This window comes from Staurois parvus, unplaced genomic scaffold (genome assembly GCF_062004578.1).
Source record: "Staurois parvus isolate SC_StPar_1 unplaced genomic scaffold, SC_StPar_1.0 ptg001521l, whole genome shotgun sequence".
Taxonomy (NCBI): Eukaryota; Metazoa; Chordata; class Amphibia; order Anura; family Ranidae; genus Staurois; species Staurois parvus.
The window spans coordinates 468152-494196 of NW_028319317.1; the positions used below are offsets into that span (position 1 = coordinate 468152).

Here is a 26045-nt window from a genome sequence, read left to right on the forward strand (position 1 = left end):
ACATCAAATTTGTGTTGTTCCTCTAAAATAAAATGGAACAAAAGTGAATATTAGACGGTTCAAACAAATCGCAGTGTTTGTATTCTTCTTTACAAACTCAAACATTCACTATATAAACTGAGAAATGTTTGAAGATTTTGCTTTCCTTTGAATGACTTCATGAATATTTGGTTGTAGTCGCACTGTTTCTGAGAACTGCTGTACATCTGTGTTGCATGGAGTCCCCCAACTTCTGGCCCCTGTGATCAGGTATTCCAGCCCAGGATGATTGGACCACATTCCACAGTTCTTCTCTATTTCTTGGTTTTGCCTCAGAAACGGCATTTGTGATGTCACCCCACAAGTTTTCTATTGGATTAAGATCCGGGGATTGGGCTGGCCACTCCATAACGTCCATCTTGTTGGTCTGGAACCAAGATGTCGCCTGTTTACTGGTGTGTTTGGGGTCGTTGTCTTGTTGGAACACCCATTTCAAAGGCATTTCCTCTTCAGCATAAGGCAGCATGACCTCTTCAAGTATTCTGATGTATTCAAACTGATCCATGATCCCTGGTATGCGATAAATAGGCCCAACACCGTAGTATGAGAAACATCCCCATATCATGATGCTTGCACCACCATGCTTCACGGTCTTCACAGTGTACTGTGGCTTGAATTCAGTGTTTGGGGGTCGTCTGACAAACTGTCTCCGCCCACTAGACCCAAAAAGAACAATCTTACTTCCATCAGTACACAAAATGTTGCGCCATTTCTCTTTAGGCCAGTCAATGTGCTCTTTGGCAGATTGTAACCTCTTCAGCACACGTCTTTTTCCCAACAGTGGGACTTTGCGGGGACTTCTTGCAGATAGCTTGGCTTCACATAGGCGTCTTCTAATTGTAACAGTCCTCACAGGGAACTTTACACCTTCTTTCATCTTCCTGGAGCTGATTGTTGGCTGAGTCTACGCCATTTTGGCTATTCTTCTATCCATTACAATGGTAGTTTTTCGCTTTCTTCCACGTCTTTCAGGTTTTGGTTGCCATTTTAAAGCATTTGCCATCATTTTAGCTGAGCAGCCGATCATTTTCTGCACTTCTTTATATGTTTTCCCCTCTCCAATCAACTTTTTACTCAAGGTACGCTGTTCTTCTGAACAATGTCTGGAACGACCCATTTTCCTCAGAATTTCAGAGAGAAATGCACTGTAACCAGCATGTCCAACATTTGCTGCCTTCCTTCCTTAAATAAGGGCAATAATTGCCACCTGTTTTTCAAAGAATGAATGACCTCACTATTAGAACTCCACACGGCTATTATATTGAACACGCCCCTCAATGAGTGATTCAATGACACAGAATCAGCAGCATGCATGTCATGACTGTTGGGTCTGTTGGATTTCTATGACTCTACTACACCTGCTAGGAAATTATTTGCCATGTAGAAATATCATTTCTACCAAAAACAGTGATTGATCCAGTTAGTGATGTCTGACTGCTAGTATTTTGAACACAACTGTATATATATATATATATATATATACTGCATGTTTAAATGCATTTTATATTACAAAATACATGAAATATATTTGTAAAAATACATTTCAAATATACTGTGTGTCTTTAAAAATACAAATCTAAATATTTGAAATGTACTTACAAATACATGTAAAAATATATGTTAAAATTACTTTTTTATATGTTAAAAAAATCTGAAGAATATATTTAAACTAGAAAAGCTACAATTTCTGGGGCAATTGTGTGAAGTGTTCTTGCCTCCACCAGTAGTCTACAACTGGAGCGGGTGGAGTAACTGGGTGGAGTGGCTTGAGTAACTGTTGTGTGGCTGGCGTGGCTGGAGTAACTGTGAAATTTATCCTGGAAGAAATCCAGTGCTGTACCGAGTACTCTGTGGTGTTATCAGCCTTGCCTGATTCTCCTCTGTGGACTATAAAACACCTCCAACTTATGAGTGTGAAGGGTGACAACACTGCTCTTCCGTAGATACAGTATGAAGAGTGAGCGTGGTCACCCTAAGACAAGAGGCGTGTCACTGGCAGAATCACCAGGTGAAAAAGGAAAAAAACCTAAAAAAAGAAACTAATGCAGTTGCCACATCCAGGGTTAGGGTGCAATCAAGGAGATGTATGACTGGTTTCTACAGGTAACAGTAACATCACTTTGCTTTGTAGTATGTTGTGAAATAACTGCAGTAAGAAAGTCATGCATGTCACACGGATATCTACTCACCTGTAAACATCCTGGTGATGGTCTTGTTTTGCCTCCGTGCCGTGCATACCAGCAGCAGCCATGGTGGGAGCAGCTCATGGTGATTGGCCAGCAACTCCGCGATGGTGCAGCTAGACTCCGACCCAAATCCATCTGAACGACAACAGCAGCATGTCTCATCCACAGAATCCACCAGCAGCAAGAGGTTCTGGGAAGGGGGAGGAAGCTCTGCCAGCGGCAAGAGGACCAGGCTGCAATGAGGACACATGTCAGTGAATAGACCAGCCCACCATGAAGACACCCATCAACCAACCCGCAAAGTAGCCATGTCGGTATATGGAGGACCAGCCCACCATGAGGACACCTACCGACCAGCCTGCAAAGAAGTCATGTCAATATATGGAAGACCAGTCTACTATGAGGACACCTATCAATTTTACTCCAAAGTAGCCATGTCAGTATATGGAGGACCAGCCCACCATGAGGACACCTACCAACCAGCCTGCAAAGAAGTCATGTCAATATATGGAAGACCATCCCACCATAAGGACACCTATCAATTTTACTCCAAAGAAGCCATGTCAATAAGTGGAGGACTAGCCCACCACAAGAACAATTGTCATCTAGCCTGCAAAGACGTCATGTCAATAAATGGAGGACCAGCCCACCATAAGGAAACCTATCAATTTACGCTCCAAAAAAGCCACGTCAATAAATGGAGGACCAGCCCACCGTAAGGACACCTATCAATTCTGCTCCAAAGAATCCATGTCAATAAATGGAGAACCACTACACCATGAAGACACCTATCAATACTGCTCCAAAAAAGCCATGCCAATAAATGGAGGACCAGCATACCATGAAGACACCTATCAATACTGTTCCAAAAAAGCCAAGCCAATAAATGGGAGTTCCAGTCCACCATGAAGACCCTATCAACCAGCCTGCAAAGAAGTCATGTCAATAGAAGACCAGCCCACCATGAGGACACCTATAAACCAGCCTACGAAAAAGTCATGTCAACATATGGAGGACCAGCCCACCATAAAGGCACCTATCAATTTACATTCCAAGGAAGCCATGTCAATAAATGGAGGACCAGCAAACTGTGAAGGCACCTATCAATTCTGCTCCAAAGAAGCCATATCAATAAATGGGAGTTCCTGTCCACCATGAAGACTCTATCGACCAGCCTGCAAAGAAGTCATGTCAATAAATAGAGGACCAGCCCACCATGAGGACACCTATCAATTCTGCTCCAAAGAAACCATGTCAATAAATGAAGGACCAGTGCACCATGAAGATACCTATCAACCAGCAAAAGTAGTCACAGTATTAAATGTAGAACCATCCCACCCTGAGGACATGTATCAACCAGCCTGCAAAAAAAGTCATGCCAATATATGGAGGATGAGCCCACCATAAAGACATATCAATTCTGCTCCAGAGAAGTCAGGTCAATAAATGGAGGAACAGCCCACTGTGAGGACAACTATCAATTCTGCTCCAGAGAAGTCATGTCAACAAATGGAGGACCAGCACACCATTAGGACACTCATCAACCAGCCTGCAAAAATGTCATGTCAATATGTGGAGGACCAGCCCACCATAAGGACACCTATCAATTCTGCTCCAAAGAAGTCATGTCAATAAATGGAGGACCAGCCCATTGCGAGGACACCTATCAATTCTGCTAAAAAGAAGTCATGTTAACAAATGGAGGACCATTAGGACACCTATCAACTAGCCTGCAAAAAAGCCATGTCAATGAGTGGATGACCAGTCCACCATGAGGACATCTACCAACCAGCTTGCAAATAAGCCAATAAGCTACATTCATAAACTGAGGATCAGCCTGCAATGACACAAGTCAGCAAATGAAGAACCCTTCCACAATAAGGACACCTATCAACCAGCCTGCAGTGAAGCCCCATCGATAAATGGAGGAACAGTCTGCAATGAGGACACATGCCAGTAAATGAAGAACCCACCCACATTGACAGCCTGCAATGAGGACACATGTCAGTAAATGAAGAACCCACCCTCAATGAGGATACCTATCAGCCAGCCTGCAATAAAGCCCCATCAATAAATGGAGGACCAGCCTGCAATGAGGACACATGTCAGTAAATGAAGAACCCACCCACAATGAGGACACCTATCAACCAGCCTGCAATGAAGCCCCATCAATAAATAGAGGAACAGCCTGCAACGAGGACACATGCCAGTAAATGAAGAACCCACCCACAATGAGGACACCTATCAACCAGCCTGCAATGAAGCCCCATCAATAAATGGAGGACCAGCCTGCAATGAGGACACATGTCAGTAAATGAAGAACCCACCCACAATTAGGACACCTATCAACCAGCCTGCAATGAAGCCCCATCAATAAATGGAGGACCAGCCTGCAATGAGGACATATGTCAGTAAGGGAAGGACCCACCTACAGTTTATTTATTTATTTATTACAGGTACAGGTAGATATAGCGACAACAATGTACGCAGCGCTTTACATATATAATGCACAATCACATCAGTCCCTAACCCTCGGGGGGTGTACAATCTAAAGTCCCTAACTCACATTCATACATACACATACTAGGGACCATTTAGCCAGGGTCCAATTAACCTAACAGCATGTCTTTGTAGTGTAGGAGGAAATTGGAGAACCCGGAGGAAACCCACACAGGCACAGGGAGAACATGCAAACTCCAGGCAGGTGGTGCCATGGGTGGGATTTGAACCAACGACCCGAGTACTGCCAGGTAGAAGTGCTAACCATTTAGTCACTGTGCTGCCCACAATGAGAACAACTATCAACCAGCCTGCAATGAGGACATATATCAGTGAATGAAGAACCCGTCCACAATAAAGACACCTACCAACCAGCCTGCAATGAGGACATATGTCAGTGAAGGTAGAACCCGTCCACAATAAAGACACCTACCAACCAGCCTGCAATGAGGACACATGTCAGTGAATGAAGAACCCGTCCGCAATAAAGTCATCTACCAACCAGCCTGCAATGAGGACATTTGTCAGTGAATGAAGAACCCGTCCGCAATAAAGACACCTACCAACCAGCCTGCAATGAGGACATATGTCAGTGCATGAGGAACCCGTCCACAATAAAGACACCTACCAACCAGCCTGCAATGAGGACATATGTCAGTGAATGAAGAACCCGTCCGCAATAAAGACACCTACCAACCAGCCTGCAATGAGGACATATGTCAGTGAATGAAGAACCCGTCCGCAATAAAGACACCTACCAACCAGCCTGCAATGAGGACATATGTCAGTGAATGAGGAACCCGTCCACAATAAAGACACCTACCACCAGCCTGCAGTGAGGACATATGTCAGTGAAGGTAGAACCCGTCCATAATAAAGACACCTACCAATCAGCCTGCAATGAGGACATATGTCAGTGAATGAAGAACCCGTCCGCAATAAAGACACCTACCAACCAGCCTGCAATGAGGACATATGTCAGTGAAGGTAGAACCCGTCCACAATAAAGACACCTACCAACCAGCCTGCAGTGAGGACATATGTCAGTGAAGGTAGAACCCGTCCACAATAAAGACACCTACCAACCAGCCTGCAATGAGGACATATGTCAGTGAATGAAGAACCCGTCCGCAATAAAGACACCTACCAACCAGCCTGCAATGAGGACATATGTCAGTGAATGAAGAACCCGTCCGCAATAAAGACACCTACCAACCAGCCTGCAATGAGGACACTTGTTAGTGAATGAAGAACTCGTCCACAATAAAGACACCTACCAACCAGCCTGCAATGAGGACATATGTCAGTGAATGAAGAACTCATCCACAATAAAGACACCTACCAACCAGCCTGCAATGAGGACATATGTCAGTGAATGAAGAACCCGTCCACAATAAAGACACCTACCACCTGCCTGCAGTGAAGCTACATCAATAAATGGAAGACCAACCTGCAATGAGAAAGTGAAGAACCCGTCCACAATAAAGACACCTACCAACCAGCCTGCAATGAGGACATATGTCAGTGAAGGTAGAACCCGTCCACAATAAAGACACCTACCAACCAGCCTGCAATGAGGACATATGTCAGTGAATGAAGAACCCGTCCACAATAAAGACACCTACCAACCAGCCTGCAATGAGGACATATGTCAGTGAATGAAGAACCCGTCCACAATAGAGACACCTACCAACCAGCCTGCAATGAGGACACATGTCAGTGAATGAAGAACCCGTCCACAATAAAGACACCTACCAACCATCCTGCAGTGAAGCTACATCAATAAATGGAAGACTAACCTGCAATGAGGAAGTGAAGAACCCACCCACAAAGAGGACACCAATTTTCAGCTTGCAAAGAAGCCACATCGCTAAATGGAGGACTTGCCTACAATGAGGACATATATCAGTAAATTGAACACCACCCAGTTATGCAGGTAAATTAGGAATCACTAAGCAACGAGACTAGAGGTCAGTAAAAGGAAGATCAGCCTGCAATGTCAGTGAGGGAACACCCTATCAGAAGGCCACAAGTCGGGAAATGGAAGACCGCTCTACCTTAGGATAACATGCCAGTGAATGTCCCTCCTACACAAAGCCACCCGGAAACAAGACAACACATCAGTAAGTTCACTCTGCAACAAGACAGGTCTAAAAAAAGGAACCCATGTAGCAAGAAACAATATATAATGTCAGGAACTAAAGGCCACCTGGCAGCAGAAATTATGTCAGTAGGCTCATTCAGCAACAAGATGACCCGTTGTTAGGCTCAATGAGTCAGTTAGGCCTGCCTTCACACCTGCATCTCAGCAAGGGTCAACCTCAAAAAATGCCACCCTACTACAAAATATCACATCAGAGGTTCTCCTGAACGAGACTCCACATTAGTTACCCAAGAATCCTTGCAACAAGACAACACAACCAGTAGTGCAGATCATCCCACAGTCTGACACGTCAGTAACAAGAGGCCACCATACAATATGTCGGTATTGGCCACGGTCATTGTACCTCCTGTAATGACCACTGAGGATGAACGGACTTTGGCCTGAGCATGGCAAGGCTGAATATCTGTGTCTGAGATTCAAATGTATGCAAACCTTAACATTGAACTTCTCTCAGTTGCTCCCTTTGTCTTGATATCTCCTTCCCACCGGCAAGGACTGGCCATTTAAGAGATTGCAACGCCAGAGGAGCTGCACGGGCTCATTCAGCAACAAGATGACCCGTTGTTAGGCTCAATGAGTCAGTTAGGTCTGCCTTCACTCCTGCATCTCAGCAAGGGTCAACCTCAAAAAAAGCCACCCTACTGCAAAATATCACGTCAGAGGTTCTCCTGAACGAGACTCCATATTAGTTACCCAAGAATCCTTTGCAACAAGACAACATGATCACAGCGGTCACATGATCAGAAGTCCACCTCCCAATGGTCGCTAGATGACCGGAAATGGTTGGTGACAGTGCGGTCACGGTGCTGGGGCGCGAAACTGAGCATGCTCCCAACATAGCAAAGTGACCCCATTCATAGGCATGTATGTGGCAGGCACACCACTGCGCTGCCACATATATGCGTATAGGCAGTGTTACGGAGTTAAATATACTACAGTTAGCCAAACTTTGGCCCTTCAGCTGTTGTGGAACTACAAGTCCCAGGAGGCATTGCAAGACTCTGATAGCCTCAAGCATGACTCAAAGGGGCATGATGGGACTTGTAGCTTCTGAAAAAGCTAGAGGGGTGAAATTTGCCTTCCTCTGAAATATCCCATGGAAAAGGTGTCTTGTTACATCTGTTTTGTAAGTGCAATCCTGCCAGAAATCCAGTAAGCAAATAACTTCCTGTGCTCCAAGAGTTCTTAGATCCCCTTGTGGACTACAGACCCCCCCCCATTATCGAGAAGGGAAGATGTTCTGTAGTCCTGTCCTGTGGTGACAACACTGCTCCTCCATACATGCAGTACAGTGAGTGAGCGTTGTCACCCTAGGACAGGAAGTGTATTACTGGTAGGATCACCAGGTGAAATAAAGGGGGGAAAAAAGAGAACTAATGCAGCTACGATACCTAAGGGCTGGTAAGTTGAAATATCCCATATGGAAGAGAAATATATTTGAAATATATTTTTAAAATATTCTTCCCAAATATATTGACATATGGGTCTATATTTGATATATATATATATTTGAAATGCTACAATTTGGGCCATATTCAATATATATATCAACAAAGTATTGAGCAAAGGCTGGGAATACTGATGTACATGTGGTTTTTTTAACCGCATGCCGCCCAGCCACTGTACATATACGGCGGCAGGCTGGCACTCGCAGGCAAAACCACGTTTTAAAACGTGTGTTTTGTAAACAAATAGGGGGCGCGCGAGAGGTGCGCCGCCGCTCTATCTGTCCCGCCGATCACCGCCGCAGATGTGAGTCGCCGGGTCACAGCCGCTCCTTAGCGGCTGTTTCCCGGCGATCGGCGGCAAACAGTGACAGAGAGCACAGCTGCAGTAGTTGTTGTGTCTGTCACTTCCCTGTCAGCTCGAGGATGAGCTGATCGAGAAAGAACAGTTTCTCTTTCTCGATCAGCCTTGTCCCGCCCAGTACACACCCCCGCCCCCTAGTAAAACACTCCCCTCACTCAGATAACCCTTCCCTGCAAAATAAAGTTAACCCCTTCCTCCCCAGTGCCATTAGTACAGTGTCAGTGTTTTTTTTTTTTGCACTGATCACTGTATTAGTGTTTTTGGGGATGTCAGTGACCCCAAGTCAGTACCCCCCAATGTCAGAATGTCCGCCGCAGTCCCGCCATAAGTCCCTGATCGCTGCCATAATTCGCTGATCGCCGCCATTATTAGTATAAAAAAAACCTAAAAATCCCAGTATCTTTCCCGCCATTTGTAAACGCTATAACTTTCACGTAAACCAATTAATTTACACGTATTGGGTTTTTTTTTAAGCAAAGACATGTCGCAGAATGCATTTTGGCAGAAATTTATGACTAAATTTGATTTTTGCATTTTTTTTTTACTGGACATGTTTTATAGCAAAAAGTCCAAAATATTGTTTTTTTTCCCTCAAAATTGTCAGCTTTTTTTTTATAGCGCAAAAAATAAAAACCACACAGGCAATCAAATACCACCAAAAGAAAGCTCAATTTGTGGGGAAAAAAAGGATGTAAATTTCATTTATGTACCATATTGCATGACCGCGCAATTGTCCGTTAAACTAGCGCAGCGCTGTATAGCAGAAAAATGGCGTAAATTGCAGTATCTATACCACAGTTTGTAGACGCTATAACTGTCACACAAAGCAATCAATATACACTTATTGGGATTTTTTTTACCAAAAACATGGAGCAGAATACATTTTGGCTTAAATTTATAACCAACTTTGAGTTTACTATATATTTTTTATAGCTGAAAGTAAAAAATATTGTTTTTATTCAAAATTTTTGGCCTTTTTTTGTTTATAGCGTGAAAAATAAAAAGCGCACAGGTGATCAAATTACACCGAAAGAAAGCTCTATTTGTGTGAAAAAAAGGACGTAAATTTCGTTTGGGTGCAGCATTGCATGACCGCGCAATTATCAGTTGAATTAGTGCAGCGCCGAGTAGCAAAAAGAGGCGTGGTCAGGAAGGGGGGTAAATCCTCTGGAGCTCAAGTGGTTAAATTTTTAATAAATTGCAAAGTTTCCAAAACGGACTTCTTTCACATTGTCATTACGGGGTATTGTTTGTAGAATGTGGAGGAAAAAAAATGAATTTAATCCACTTTGGCATAAGGCCGTAACATAACAAAAGTTAAGCGCTGGGAATACTGGCTGCTCTACAACTAACAGATATACTAGAGAACCTCAGGGGCGGGAGCAGTATTTCCTCACCTTTTGAATATCTCGTTCAGATCACCCTTACAGGCATCAGTGTCGGCCTCTCCCCGGTAGCCTTTGATCAGCAGGCTGTGGCGCAGCTGGCGTGCCAGGCTCTGTAGGAAGTGCAGTGGGTCCAAACTGGCATGCGTGTGCGCTTGACAGAAGTGGTGTGCCAGGACACGGGAGCCAAGGCGAGAGTTCCTCCCTGCCTCTGAAGACGGCCAGAGGATCTCTGTACACAAGGCTGTCTTCCCTGCGCCAGGGGCCCCTGTGATCAGGATACCAGGGGCCCGCGCTCCACCCAGCCCCTCCAGACAGTGTTGAAGCCTCTGGAAGACCCATTCTCGGCAGTAGAAGGGACGTCCCTGCAGGTCACTAGCCGTCATCTCTGCAGATGGGAAAGTTGACAGGCCATTGGTGGATGGAGCATCACGGGAAGGTAGGGCCGGCGTCCAAAGCCTAGATTATCAGGTCCAGTGGGTGACGGCATATAGAGTGACCTGAGAAGGGGAGAGATATTACACTAAGTTATAATACATGGAGAAAACGTGGGGGAAGGGAATATACAGGCATCGGTCACCTGACCAACACAGATCGTAATATAAGGCCACAGAGGGCATAATAAATACACAAAAAATTCTGTTATCGTCCCACCCCCTCTTTGCTTCCTCAGGGGAGGGTCGTATTGTTATTTTACTGATCTGGTTCAAGAGGTATGCTAGATGTATTTATATATTGATGAATACATCTAGGTAGGTGGCTATAGGTGAGTTATTAATTTATTGGTTAGTACATCTAGGTGGGTCTTGGCAGGTTATTTATACACTGGTTAGTAGATTTGGGTGGGTAGGTGGGTGTAGATGTGATATTCATACACTGGTTGGTAGATCTGGGTGAGGGTCAAGGTTAGATATTCACACATTGGTTGGTAGATTTGGGTGGGTAAGTGGGTCTAGACAGGGTGTTTTAATTGGTTGATAGATCTAGGTGAGTAGGTGGGTATAGGTGGGTTATAATTACACTGGTTGGTAGATCTGGGAGGTTAGGAGGGTCTAGACAGGGAATTTATACGTTGGATGGTACATATAGGTGCTTGGTGGGTCCAGACAGGATATTTATACATTGGCTGGTAGATCCGAGTGGTTAAGGGAGTCAAGGTGGGATATTCATACTGTACATTGGTTGGTAGATCTGGGTGAGTAGGTCGCTATAGGTGGCTTATAATTACACTGGTTGGTAGATCTGGGAGATTAGGAGGGTCTAGACAGGGAATTTATACGTTGGATGGTACATATAGGTGCTTGGTGGGTCCAGACAGGGTATTCATACATTGGCTGGTAGATCCGAGTGGTTAGGGGAGTCAAGGTGGGATATTCATACTGTACATTGGTTGGTAGATCTGGGTAGGTAGGTGGGCTCAGGTCAGGTATTCACACACTGGTTGGTAGAGCTGGGTGGGTAAGTGGGTCTAGACAGGGTATGCATTCATTGGTTGATAGATCTGAGTGAGTAGGTGGCTATAGGTGGGGTATAATTACACTGGCTGGTAGATCTGGGTGAGTAGAAGGGTCTAGACAGGTTATTTAAGCGTTGGTTGGTACATATCGGTGGGTGGGTCTAGGCAGGGTAATCATACATTGGTTAGTGAATCTAGGGGAGGTATTCATACATTGACTGGTATATCTGGTAAGTGGGTCTAGACTGGGTATTGATTCATTGGTTAATACATATGGGTGAGAAAGTGGCTATATGTGGGTTTTTCATACATTGGTTGGTAGATCTGGATTGGTAGGTGGGTCTAGATGGGGAATTCATACATTGACTGGTAGCTCTGGGTGGGTAGGTCAGTGTTGGTGGGGGATTCATACATTGGTTGGTAGAACCGGGTGAGTAGATGGGTCTAGGCAGGTTGGTAGTTGGGTCTAGGTGGGATATTTATGCGGTATTCATACATTGTTTGGTAGATTTGGGTGGGTAGGAGGATCTAGCTGGGGCTTTCATACATTGCTTGCAAGATCTGGGTAGGTATGTGGGTTTAGGTGGGGTATTCATACTTTGGTTGGTAAATTCAGGTGGGTAGGTGGGTCTAGGTGGAGTATTCATTTAATCGTTGGTACATGAGGGCGGCGAGTCTTGAGAGGGTATTTATACTTTGTTTAGTAGATCTGGATGAGTAGTTGAGTCTAGGTGGGATACTCATACATTGGTTATTAGATCTGGATGGGTAGGTGAGTCTAGATGGGGTATTCATACAATGTTTGGTAGATCTGGGTGAGTAGGTGGGTCTAAGCAAGTTGGGAGATGGGTCTAGGTGAGATATTTATTGGATATTCATTCTTTGGTTGGTAGATCTGGTTGGTTAGGGGGAACTAGGTGGGGTATTCAAACAATGTTTGATAGATTTGGGTGGTTAGGTGACTCTTAGCAGGTTGGTAGATGGGTCTAGGTGGGATATTTATGCTTTGGTTGGTAGATCTGGGTGGGTAGTGGGATATTTATGGGGTATGCATAAATTTGTTGGTAGATCTGGGTGAGTAGCTTGGTCTAGGTGGGATATTTATGGGGTATTCATACATTAGTTGGTAGATATGGGTGGACAGATGGATCTAGGTGGGGTATTCATACATTGGTAGATCTGAGTGGGTAGGTGGGTGATGTATACATTGTTTGGAGATCTGGGTGGTTAAGTTGGTCTAGGTGGGATATTTATGGGATATTCATACACTGTTTGGTAGATCTGGGTGGGTAGGTAGGGGATTTATACATTGTTTGGTAGCTCTGGGTGGGTAGGTGGGATATTTATGGGGTATTCATGCATTTTTGGTAGATCTGAGTGAGTGGATGGGTCTAAGCAGGTTGGTAGGTGGGATATTTATGGAGTATTCATACATTGGTTGGTGGATCTGGTTGAGTCAGTGGGTCTAGGTGGGGTTTTCATACATTGTCTGGTAGATCTGGATGGGTAGGTGGGGGATTTATACATTGGTAGATCTGGGTAGGTAGGTGGATCTAGGTAGGGTATTTATACATTGTTTGATAGATCTGGGTGGGTAGGTGGGGGATTTATACATTGTTTGATAGATCTGGGTGGGTAGTAGGTGGGGGATTTATACATTGTTTAATAGATCTGGGTAGGTAGGTGGGAGATTTATACATTGTTTGATAAATCTGGGTGGGTAGTAGGTGGGGGATTTATACATTGTTTGATAGATCTGGGTGGGTAGGTGGGAGATTTATACATTGTTTGATAGATCTGGGTGGGTAGGTGGGAGATTTATACATTGTTTGATAGATCTGGGTGGGTACACAGGTCTAGATGGGGTATTCATACATTGTTTGGTAGACCTGGGTGAGTAGGTGGGTCTACGCAGGTTGGTAGGTGGGTCTAGGTGGGATATTTATTGGATATTCATGCTTTGGTTGGTAGATCTGGTTAGTTAGGTGGATCTAGGTGGGGTATTCAAACATTGTTTGGTAGACTCGGGTAGTTAAGTGGGTCTAAGCAGGTTGGTAGGTGGGAGGGTCTAGGTGGGATATTTATGGGGTATTCATACATTGTTTGGTAGATCTGAGTGAGTAGGTGGGTCTAGGCAGGTTAGTAGGAGGGTCTAGGTGGGATATTTATGGAGTATTCATACATTGTTTGGTAGATTTGGGTGAGTAGGTGGGTCTTGGCAACCTGGTAGGTGGTCTAGGTGGGATATTTATGGGTATTCATACATTGTTTGGTAGATCTGAGTGAGTAGGTGGGTCTAGGCAGGTTGGTAGGTGGGTCTAGGTGGGATATTTATGGGTATTCATACATTGTTTGGTAGATCTGAGTGAGTAGGTGGGTCTAGGCAGGTTGGTAGGTGGGTCTAGGTGGGATATTTATGGAGTATTCATACATTGGTTGGTAGATTTGGGTGAGTAGGTGAGTCTAGGCATGTTGGTAGGTGGGTCTGGATGGGATATTTATGGGGTATTCATACATTGTTTGGGTAGATCTGGGTGGGTAAATGGATCTAGGTGGGGTATTCATACATTTTTGGTAGATCTGGGTGGGTAGGTGGGTGATTTATACTTTGTTTGGTAACTCTGGGTGGTGAGGTGGGTCTAACCAGGTTGGCAGGTGTGTCTAGGCGGGATATTTATGGGTATTCATACATTTCTTGATAGATCTCCTTGAGTAAGTGGGTAGTAGGTGGGGGATTTATACATTGTTTAATAGATCTGGGTGGGTAGGTGGGAGATTTATACATTGTTTGATAAATCTGGGTGGGTAGTAGGTGGGGGATTTATACATTGTTTGATAGATCTGGGTGGGTAGGTGGGAGATTTATACATTGTTTGATAAATCTGGGTGGGTAGTAGGTGGGGGATTTATACATTGTTTGATAGATCTGGGTGGGTAGGTGGGAGATTTATACATTGTTTGATAGATCTGGGTGGGTAGGTGGGAGATTTATACATTGTTTGATAGATCTGGATGGGTACACAGGTCTAGATGGGGTATTCATACATTGTTTGGTAGACCTGGGTGAGTAGGTGGGTCTAAGCAGGTTGGTAGGTGGGTCTAGGTGGGATATTTATTGGATATTCATGCTTTGGTTGGTAGATCTGGTTAGTTAGGTGGATCTAGGTGGGGTATTCAAACATTGTTTGGTAGACTCGGGTAGTTAAGTGGGTCTAAGCAGGTTGGTAGGTGGGAGGGTCTAGGTGGGATATTTATGGGGTATTCATACATTGTTTGGTAGATCTGAGTGAGTAGGTGGGTCTAGGCAGGTTAGTAGGTGGGTCTAGGTGGGATATTTATTGGATATTCATGCTTTGGTTGGTAGATCTGGTTAGTTAGGTGGATCTAGGTGGGGTATTCAAACATTGTTTGGTAGACTCGGGTAGTTAAGTGGGTCTAAGCAGGTTGGTAGGTGGGAGGGTCTAGGTGGGATATTTATGGGGTATTCATACATTGTTTGGTAGATCTGAGTGAGTAGGTGGGTCTAGGCAGGTTAGTAGGTGGGTCTAGGTGGTATATTTATGGAGTATTCATACATTGTTTGGTAGATTTGGGTGAGTAGGTGGGTCTTGGCAGCCTGGTAGGTGGTCTAGGTGGGATATTTATGGGTATTCATACATTGTTTGGTAGATCTGAGTGAGTAGGTGGGTCTAGGCAGGTTGGTAGGTGGGTCTAGGTGGGATATTTATGGGTATTCATACATTGTTTGGTAGATCTGAGTGAGTAGGTGGGTCTAGGCAGGTTGGTAGGTGGGTCTAGGTGGGATATTTATGGAGTATTCATACATTGGTTGGTAGATTTGGGTGAGTAGGTGAGTCTAGGCATGTTGGTAGGTGGGTCTGGATGGGATATTTATGGGGTATTCATACATTGTTTTGGTAGATCTGGGTGGGTAAATGGATCTAGGTGGGGTATTCATACATTTTTGGTAGATCTGGGTGGGTAGGTGGGTGATTTATACTTTGTTTGGTAACTCTGGGTGGTGAGGTGGGTCTAACCAGGTTGGCAGGTGTGTCTAGGCGGGATATTTATGGGTATTCATACATTTCTTGATAGATCTCCTTGAGTAAGTGGGTAGTAGGTGGGGGATTTATACATTGTTTAATAGATCTGGGTGGGTAGGTGGGAGATTTATACATTGTTTGATAAATCTGGGTGGGTAGTAGGTGGGGGATTTATACATTGTTTGATAGATCTGGGTGGGTAGGTGGGAGATTTATACATTGTTTGATAAATCTGGGTGGGTAGTAGGTGGGGGATTTATACATTGTTTGATAGATCTGGGTGGGTAGGTGGGAGATTTATACATTGTTTGATAGATCTGGGTGGGTAGGTGGGAGATTTATACATTGTTTGATAGATCTGGATGGGTACACAGGTCTAGATGGGGTATTCATACATTGTTTGGTAGACCTGGGTGAGTAGGTGGGTCTAAGCAGGTTGGTAGGTGGGTCTAGGTGGGATATTTATTGGATATTCATGCTTTGGTTGGTAGATCTGGTTAGTTAGGTGGATCTAGGTGGGGTATTCAAACATTGTTTGGTAGACTCGGGTAGTTAAGTGGGTCTAAGCAGGTTGGTAGGTGGGAGGGTCTAGGTGGGATATTTATGGGGTATTCATACATTGTTTGGTAGATCTGAGTGAGTAGGTGGGTCTAGGCAGGTTAGTAGGTGGGTCTAGGTGGGATATTTATGGAGTATTCATACATTGTTTGGTAGATTTGGGTGAGTAGGTGGGTCTTGGCAGCCTGGTAGGTGGTCTAGGTGGGATATTTATGGGTATTCATACATTGTTTGGTAGATCTGAGTGAGTAGGTGGGTCTAGGCAGGTTGGTAGGTGGGTCTAGGTGGGATATTTATGGGTATTCATACATTGTTTGGTAGATCTGAGTGAGTAGGTGGGTCTAGGCAGGTTGGTAGGTGGGTCTAGGTGGGATATTTATGGAGTATTCATACATTGGTTGGTAGATTTGGGTGAGTAGGTGAGTCTAGGCATGTTGGTAGGTGGGTCTGGATGGGATATTTATGGGGTATTCATACATTGTTTTGGTAGATCTGGGTGGGTAAATGGATCTAGGTGGGGTATTCATACATTTTTGGTAGATCTGGGTGGGTAGGTGGGTGATTTATACTTTGTTTGGTAACTCTGGGTGGTGAGGTGGGTCTAACCAGGTTGGCAGGTGTGTCTAGGCGGGATATTTATGGGTATTCATACATTTCTTGATAGATCTCCTTGAGTAAGTGGGTCTAAGCAGGTTGGTATGTGGGTCTAGGTGGGATATTTATGGAGTATTCATACATTGTTTGGTAGATCTGGGTGAGTAGGTGGGTCCAGGCAGGTTGGTAGGTGGGTCTAGGTGGGATATTTATGGAGTATTCATACATTGTTTGGTAGATTTGGGTGAGTAGGTGGGTCTAGGCAGCCTGGTAGGTGGTCTAGGTGGGATATGTATGGGTATTCATACATTGTTTGGTAGATCTGAGTGGGTAGGTGGATCTAAGTGGGGTATTCATGCATTGTTTGGTAGATCTGTGTGGGTAGGTGGGTGTAGGTGGGGGATTTATACATTGTTTATAAGATCTGGGTGGGCAGGTGGATCTAGGTGGGGTTTTCATACATTGTTGGGTAGATCTGGGTGGGTAGGTGGGGCATGTATACATTGTTTGGAGATCTGGGTGGTTAAGGGGGTCTAGGTGGGATATTTATGGGATATTCATACACTGTTTGGTAGATCTGGGTGGGTAGGTAGGGGATTTATACATTGTTTGGTAGCTCTGGGTGGGTACGTGGGATATTTATGAGGTATTCATGCATTTTTTTGGGAGATCTGGGTGAGTGGATGGGTCTAAGCAGGTTGGTAGGTGGGTCTAGGTGGGCTATTTAAGGGGTATTCATACATTGGTTGGTGGATCTGGTTGAGTCGGTGGGTCTAGGTGGGGTATTCATACATTGTCTGGTAGATCTGGGTGGGCAGGTGAATCTAGGTAGGGTATTTATACATTGTTTGATAGATCTGGGTGGGTAGGTGGGGGATCTATACATTGTATGATAGATCTGGGTGGGTAGGTGGGGGATCTATACATTGTATGATAGATCTGGGTGGGTAGGTGGGGGATCTATACATTGTATGATAGATCTGGGTGGGTAGGTGGGGGATCTATACATTGTATGATAGATCTGGGTGGGTAGGTGGGGGATCTATACATTGTATGTTAGATCTGGGTGGGTAGGTGGGGGATCTATACATTGTATGATAGATCTGGGTGGGTAGGTGGGGGATCTATACATTGTATGATAGATCTGGGTGGGTAGGTGGGGGATCTATACATTGTATGATAGATCTGGGTGGGTAGGTGGGGGATATATACATTGCATGATAGATCCGGGTGGGTAGGTGGGGGTTCTATACATTGTATGATAGATCCGGGTGGGTAGGTGGGGGATCTATACATTGTATGATAGATCCGGGTGGGTAGGTGGGGGATCTATACATTGTATGATAGATCCGGGTGGGTATGTGGGGGGTCTATACATTGTATGATAGATCTGGGTGGGTAGGTGGGGGGTCTATACATTGTATGATAGATCTGGGTGGGTAGGTGGGGGGTCTATACATTGTATGATAGATCTGGGTGGGTAGGTGGGGGATCTATACATTTTATGATAGATCTGGATGGGTAGGTGGGGGATCTATACATTGTATGATAGATCTGGGTGGGTAGGTGGGGGATCTATACATTGTATGATAGATCTGGGTGGGTGGGTAGGTGGGGGATCTATACATTGTATGATAGATCTGGATGGGTAGGAGGGGGATCTATACATTGTATGATAGATCTGGGTGGGTAGGTGGGGGGTCTATACATTGTATGATAGATCTGGGTGGGTAGGTGGGACATTTACATTGTATGATAGATCTGGGTGGGTAGGTGGGGGATCTATACATTGTATGATAGATCTGGGTGGGTAGGTGGGGGATCTATACATTGTATGATAGATCTGGGTGGGTAGGTGGGGGATCTATACACTGTATGATAGATCTGGGTGGGTAGGTGGGGGGTCTATACATTGTATGATAGATCTGGGTGGGTAGGTGGGGGGTCTATACATTGTATGACAGATCTGGGTGGGTAGGTGGGGGGTCTATACATTGTATGATAGATCTGGGTGGGTAGGTGGGGGGTCTATACATTGTATGATAGATCTGGGTGGGTAGGTGGGGGATCTATACATTGTTTGATAGATCTGGGTGGGTAGGTGGGGGGTCTATACATTGTATGATAGATCTGGGTGGGTAGGTGGGGGATCTATACATTGTATGATAGATCTGGGTGGGTAGGTGGGGGATCTATACATTGTATGATAGATCTGGGTGGGTAGGTGGGGGATATATACATTGCATGATAGATCCGGGTGGGTAGGTGGGGGTTCTATACATTGTATGATAGATCCGGGTGGGTAGGTGGGGGATCTATACATTGTATGATAGATCCGGGTGGGTAGGTGGGGGATCTATACATTGTATGATAGATCCGGGTGGGTATGTGGGGGGTCTATACATTGTATGATAGATCCGGGTGGGTAGGTGGGGGGTCTATACATTGTATGATAGATCTGGGTGGGTAGGTGGGGGGTCTATACATTGTATGATAGATCTGGGTGGGTAGGTGGGGGATCTATACATTTTATGATAGATCTGGGTGGGTAGGTGGGGGATCTATACATTGTATGATAGATCTGGGTGGGTAGGTGGGGGATCTATACATTGTATGATAGATCTGGGTGGGTAGGTGGGGGATCTATACATTGTATGATAGATCTGGGTGGGTAGGTGGGACATTTACATTGTATGATAGATCTGGGTGGGTAGGTGGGGGATCTATACATTGTATGATAGATCTGGGTGGGTAGGTGGGGGATCTATACATTGTATGATAGATCTGGGTGGGTAGGTGGGGGATCTATACACTGTATGATAGATCTGGGTGGGTAGGTGGGGGGTCTATACATTGTATGATAGATCTGGGTGGGTAGGTGGGGGGTCTATACATTGTATGACAGATCTGGGTGGGTAGGTGGGGGGTCTATACATTGTATGATAGATCTGGGTGGGTAGGTGGGGGGTCTATACATTGTATGATAGATCTGGGTGGGTAGGTGGGGGATCTATACATTGTTTGATAGATCTGGGTGGGTAGGTGGGGGGTCTATACATTGTATGACAGATCTGGGTGGGTAGGTGGGGGGTCTATACATTGTATGATAGATCTGGGTGGGTAGGTGGGGGGTCTATACATTGTTTGATAGATCTGGGTGGGTAGGTGGGGGGTCTATACATTGTATGATAGATCTGGGTGGGTAGGTGGGGGGTCTATACATTGTATGATAGATCTGGGTGGGTAGGTGGGGGGTCTGTACATTGTATGATAGATCTGGGTGGGTAGGTGGGGGATCTATACATTGTATGATAGATCTGGGTGGGTAGGTGGGGGGTCTATACATTGTATGATAGATCTGGGTGGGTAGGTGGGGGATCTATACATTGTATGATAGATCTGGGTGGGTAGGTGGGGGATCTATACATTGTATGATAGATCTGGGTGGGTAGGTGGGGGGTCTATACATTGTATGATAGATCTGGGTGGGTAGGTGGGGGGTCTATACATTGTATGATAGATCTGGGTGGGTAGGTGGGGGATCTATACATTGTATGATAGATCTGGGTGGGTAGGTGGGGGGTCTATACATTGTATGATAGATCTGGGTGGGTAGGTGGGGGATCTATACATTGTATGATAGATCTGGGTGGGTAGGTGGGGGGTCTATACATTGTATGATAGATCTGGGTGGGTAGGTGGGGGATCTATACATTGTTTGATAGATCTAGGTGGGTAGGTGGGACATTTATGGGGTACTCGTACATTTTTTGGTAGATCTGGTGAGTAGGAAGTATAGGAAGGGTTTTGATATACTGATCTGTAGATCTGGATGTACAGGTGTCGGAGGTGTATTGATATATTGATTAATCGATCTGAGTAGGTAGGAATGTATAGATTGTTTATTGATTTATTGATTGATAGATCTGGGTGGGCACGTAGAGAAGGGGAATTGATATATTGATTAGTAGATCTGAGTAGGTAGGAATGTATGAATATTGATTGATAGATCTGGGTGGGCAGGTATCAGGAGGTGTATTGATCTACTGATAGATCTTGGTGGGCAGGTACAGAAGGGGAATTGATATATTGATTAGTAGATCTGAGTAGGTAGGAATGTATGAATATTGATCAATAGATCTGGGTGGGCAGGTATCAGGAGGTGTATTGATCTACTGATAGATCTGGGTGGACAGGTATCGGGAGGTGTATTGATCTACTGATAGATCTTGGTGGGCAGGTACAGAAGGGGAATTGATATATTGATTAGTAGATCTGAGTAGGTAGGAATGTATGAATATTGATCGATAGATCTGGGTGGGCAGGTATCAGGAGGTGTATTGATCTACTGATGGATCTTGGTGGGCATGCACAGAAGAGTATTGATATATTGATTAATAGATCTTAGTAGGTAGGTATGTATAGATGGTTTATTGATTTATTGATTGATAGATAGATCTGGGTGGGCAGGTACATAAGGGGTATTGATATATTGATTAATCGATCTGAGTAGGTAGGTATGTATAGATTATCGATTTATTGATCGATAGATGTGGGTGGGCACGTAGAGAAGGGGTATTGATAAATCAGTGGGTAGACCTGTGTGTAGGCACAGGATCGGTATTGATCATTAGTCCTGGATGATGCAGAATGTCCTTCTTGATAAGTACAGTGATTGGCAGCTCTGGGTGGGCTCTGTGCCGTCGCAGTGACGCCAGTATGCCAGGCTGATATATGGTTTTATGGTCCCAGCAGATGTTTCTGTCACCTCTGGGGTCATAAACAGTTAAGAAGCAGCAGCAGAGATGGCAGGAAGTGCTCGGCAGACATGACCAGACCCATCCCTGCAGACACATGTCAAGACATTCGGCCAGAGGGCGAGGGGGCGTGGGAGGGCGTGCAGGGTGTGACACCAGGAGACAGACGGTGCCGGGGTCACCAGAGTGACAACACATTGCACCAGGGTCACTGAACCCACAAGTGCAATTCAACCTTACAAGAGGACAACTGTGACTGCACAGGGGAAAGTGTACTGAGAACTGTCTGTCCTGCCCAACAGCCAATCAAATTTGCTTTCAATCTCTAACTGAGGAATCCAAGGCATGCTTCACTCTGATCAGTACAGCCAGTCCTCAGTACTGACGCTGTCATCCAGAAGAAGCACGGGAAAGGGTTAACAGCTAGATATCAGAAAGGCAGGGGGTGAGAAAATAAATGGTGGGGGGAGGGGGTTATGGAAGGAGGACAGGGTGATTGAGGCAGTTATATAGAGGAAGTGGAGGGGTATTGGTAATGAAGGGGTTACTGGGGCAGTTATACAGGGGCAGGCATGTGGGGTTGCAGAGGGGTATAGAGTGATATGGTGGGGTAATAGGAATAGATAGGGGTGTGGTGGGGTAATAGGGGGTTATAAAGGGGTCATAAGGTGTCATGAATAGTGGGGGGGTACAGCGGGGTAGTTGGATATGGTGGGGTGTTCAGGGGTTTGTGTAGTTGGGGGTATGTAGGGGTAGTAAAGTAGTATGGTGGGGTAGTTAGGAATATGGTGGGGGGTTGGAGTAGTTGAAGGGTAGTTGGGTTTATAGTGGGCTAGTAGATTGTTAGTGGAGGTTTAGGTGAGGTAGTTAGAGGTATGGTGGTGTAGTATACGGGTAAAGTGGGGTAGCTGAGGGAATGGTGGAGTAGCAGAGGGGTATGGAAGTGTGGTAGAGGGCTAGAGAGGGAAAGTTGGTGGTATGGTGCAGTAGTACAGGGGTATAGTGGGGTAATTGAGGGGATAGTGGAATAGTACAGAGGTATAGTAGGGTAGTTGGGACTGTGGTGAAGTAACATAGGGGTGGAGTGGGGTAGCTGAGGGAGTAGTGGAGTAGTAGAGGGGTATGGAAGTGTGGTGGAGGGGTATGGTGGCGTAATAGGTTATTAGTGGGGTAGTTGGCGGGATGGTGGAGTAGTAGAGGGGTATAGTGGGGTAGTTCGGGGTATGGTGGGGTAGTAAAGAGGCATAGTGGGGTAGTTGGGGGGGATGGTAAGGTAGTAGAGGGGTATAGTGGGGTAGTTCAGGGTATGGTGGGGTAGTAAAGAGGCATAGTGGGGTAGTTGGGATGATGAAGTAGTACAGGGGTATAGTGGGGTAGTTTGAGGTATGGTGGGGTAGTAGAAGGGTATAGTGGGGTAGTTGGGGGATGGTGGAGTAAAAGCGGTATAGTGTGGTAGTTGTGGGATGGTGGAGTAAGAGGGGTATAGTGGGGTAGTTGGGGGTATGGTGGAGAAATAGAAGGGTATAGTGGGGTAGTTCGGGGATGGTGGAGTAAAAGGGGTATAGTGGGGTAGTTGGGAGTATGGTGGGGTAGTAAAGGGTCACAGTGGGGTAGTTGGGGGTATGGTGGAGTATTAGAGGGATATAGTGGGGTACAAGGGGGGATGGTGGAGTAGTAGAGGGACATAGTGGGGTAGTTAGGGGTATAGTGGGGTAGTAGGAGGGATGGTGGAGTAGTAGAGGGGCATAGTGGACTATTAGAGGGTCATGGTAGGGTAGTAGAGGGTCATTTTGGGGGAATTGGGGGTATGGTGGGGTAAGAGAGGCTTATAGTGGAGTAGTTGGGGGTATGGTGGAGTAGTAGAGAGGCACAATGGAGTAGTTGGTGGTATGGTGGAGTAGTAGAGGGTCATAGTGGGGTAGTTGGGGGGATGGTGGAGTAGTAGAGGGTCATAGTGGGGTAGTTGGGGGGATGGTGGAGTAGTAGAAGGGCATAGTGGGGTAGTTGGGGGGATGTTGGAGTAGTAGAGGGGCATACTGGACTATTAGAGGGTCATGGTAGGGTAGTAGAAAGTCATACTGGGGTAGGTGGGGGTATGGTGGGGTAATAGAGGGTTATAGAGTAGTTGGGGGTATGGTGGAGTAGTAGAGGGTCATAGTGGGGTAGTTGGGGGGATGGTGCAGTAGTAGAGGGTCATAGTTGGGTAGTTATAGGTATGGTGGGGTAGTAGAGGGTCATAGTGGGGTAGTTGGGGGTTATAGTGGGGTAGTTGGTGGGATGGTGGAGTAGTAGAGAGGCATAATGGGGTAATACAGGGTCATAGTGGGGTAGTTGGAGGGATGGTGTAGTAGAGGGTTGTAGTACGGTAGTTTTTGGGGGGGGAGTTGGGGGTGGTGGTGGAGTAGTAGAGGGTCATAGCGGGGTAGTTGGTTGGTGGTGGGGTAGTAGAGTGTTATAATGGGGTAGAGAGACGTAGTGGGGTAGTTGAGGGGATGATGGAGTAGTAGAGAGGCATAGTGGGGTATTTGGGGGTATGGTGGAGTAGTAGAGAGGCGTAGTTGGGGGGATGGTGGGGTAGTAGAGGGTTATAGTGGGGTATTTGGGGGGATGGTGGGGTAGTAGAGGGTTATAGTGGGGTATTTGGGGGGATGGTGGGGTAGTAGAGGGTTATAGTGGGGTATTTGGGGGGATGGTGGAGTAGTATAAGGGTATTTGGGGGTATGGCGGGGATATAATAGTGGAGTAGCTGGGGTAATGTGGGGTACGGTGGAGAAGTAGAGGAGTAAAGGGGGGGTATGGTGGTGTAGTTGGTTGGGGGGGTGATGGATGGGGTTTGAGTAGTCATTTAGGTGTAATTGGGGCTATGGGGCGGTGGTGGTGGATGGACATGTAGTGGTAGTAGTGGGGTATATGGAGGGGTATGGCGGAGTAGTTGGGGGTATTGCAGGGAGGTGCAGTTGGGGTGATACAAAATACGATGGTGTAGTCGGGGATTATTAACGGGGTAGTCGGGGTGATTGGGGGTACAGTGGAGAGGGATAGTGAGGGTGATGAGGTGTAATAGTGGGCTAGTTAGGTTTAAGGTGAGGGGTGAGGGGGTTCTGGTGGTAGAGGGGTATAGTTGGGGAGTATGGGGGGGAGTTAGTTGGAGTGCTGAGAGATATAGAGGGGTAGTAGTGCTGTAGTTGGGGGTGGTAGTAATGGTGGGATAGTTAGGTTTATGGTGGAAGCAGCAGTGGAATAGGTGTGTGTGTGGGGGGGGGTGGTAGTAGTGGAGGGTGTTAGTAATGGTGGGATAGTTAGGTTTATGGTGAAGGTAGTTGGGGTATAGGTGGAATGGGTTGGGGGTGGTAGTAGTGGAATAAGTGGAGGGTGGTAGTAGTTGTGGAATAGGTGGGGGGTGGTAGTGGTGGAATAGGTGGGGGGTGGTAGTAGTGGAATAAGTGGGGGGTAGTAGTAGTGGAATAGGTGGGGGGTGGTAGTAGTGGAATAAGTGGGGGGTAGTAGTAGTGGAATAGGTGGGGGGTGGTAGTAGTGGAATAGGTGGGGGGTGGTAGTAGTGGAATAGGTGGGGGGTGGTGGAATAGGTGGGGGGTGGTAGTTGTGGAATAGGTGGGGGATGGTAGTAGTTGTGGAATCAGTGGGGGGTGGTAGTAGTAGTGGAATAGGTGGGGGTGGTAGTAGTGGTGGAATCAGTGGGGGGTTGGTAGTAGTTGTGGAATCAGTGGGGGGTGGTAGTACTGGAATCAGTGGGGGGTGGTAATAGTGGAATAGGTGGGGGGTGGTAGTAGTGGAATCAGTGGGGGGTGGTAGTAGTAGTGGAATCAGTGGGGGGTGGTAGTAGTACTGGAATCAGTGGGGGGTGGTAGTAGTGGAATAGGTGGGGGGTGGTAGTAGTACTGAAATCAGTGGGGGGTGGTAGTAGTAGTGGAATCAGTGGGGGGTGGTAGTAGTAGTGGAATCAGTGGGGGGTGGTAGTAGTGGAATCAGTGGGGGGTGGTAGTAGTGGAATCATTGGGGGGGGTGGTAGTAATGGAATCAGTGGGCGGTGGTAGTAGTGGAATCAGTGGGGGGTGGTAGTAGTGGAATAGGTGGGGGTGGTAGTAGTAGTGGAATCAGTGGGGGGTGGTAGTAGTAGAACTCTCTCACCTGTCCGGTCCCCCCTCCTCCTCTTCTCTCCGCTGTCACGTCCCGAGTCTCCCCCCGGTGTCCCCCCCCCCGCCCCGTCCTGTGTCGGTCTCTGGGAGGGTCGCTCCGCCCCCCGCTCATTCCTGTACAACCAGCTCTGACTCAGCGCCCGGGGGCCCCTCACCCTGCAACGCTCATTCCCTCCACCAGAGGGCGCCCGTCCGCTTCCATCCACACTGCACACAGCGCTGTGCACAGTATATCTCCCTCCGCCAGAGGGCGCCGCTACTACACATCGCCCCCTGTGCTCTGTACAACGCCATAGTATAGGTCCCAGCCAGGGGCAGACTGACAACTCATGGGGCCCCCGGGCAATAGGGGATCATGGGGCCCCTGTGTCCTTGCCCAAACTCAAAAAAGCCTATGA

At 46.3% G+C, this 26045-nt stretch overlaps 1 protein-coding gene across 1 annotated transcript in view; it reads right to left on the bottom strand.

The window, feature by feature from the left end:
• Positions 1–25749, bottom strand: part of LOC149435411 (uncharacterized) — a 43144-nt gene extending 17395 nt beyond the window's left edge. Inside the window, exons 1-3 of the mRNA XM_089662701.1 lie at positions 25640–25749; positions 10095–10582; positions 2229–2458 (exon numbers count right to left, since the gene is read on the bottom strand). Of these exons, the coding sequence (XP_089518827.1) occupies positions 2229–2458; positions 10095–10468 (604 nt within the window). The 5' untranslated portion in view covers positions 10469–10582; positions 25640–25749. The remainder of the gene's footprint in view (positions 1–2228; positions 2459–10094; positions 10583–25639) is intronic.
• Positions 25750–26045: the final 296 nt, after the last annotated feature.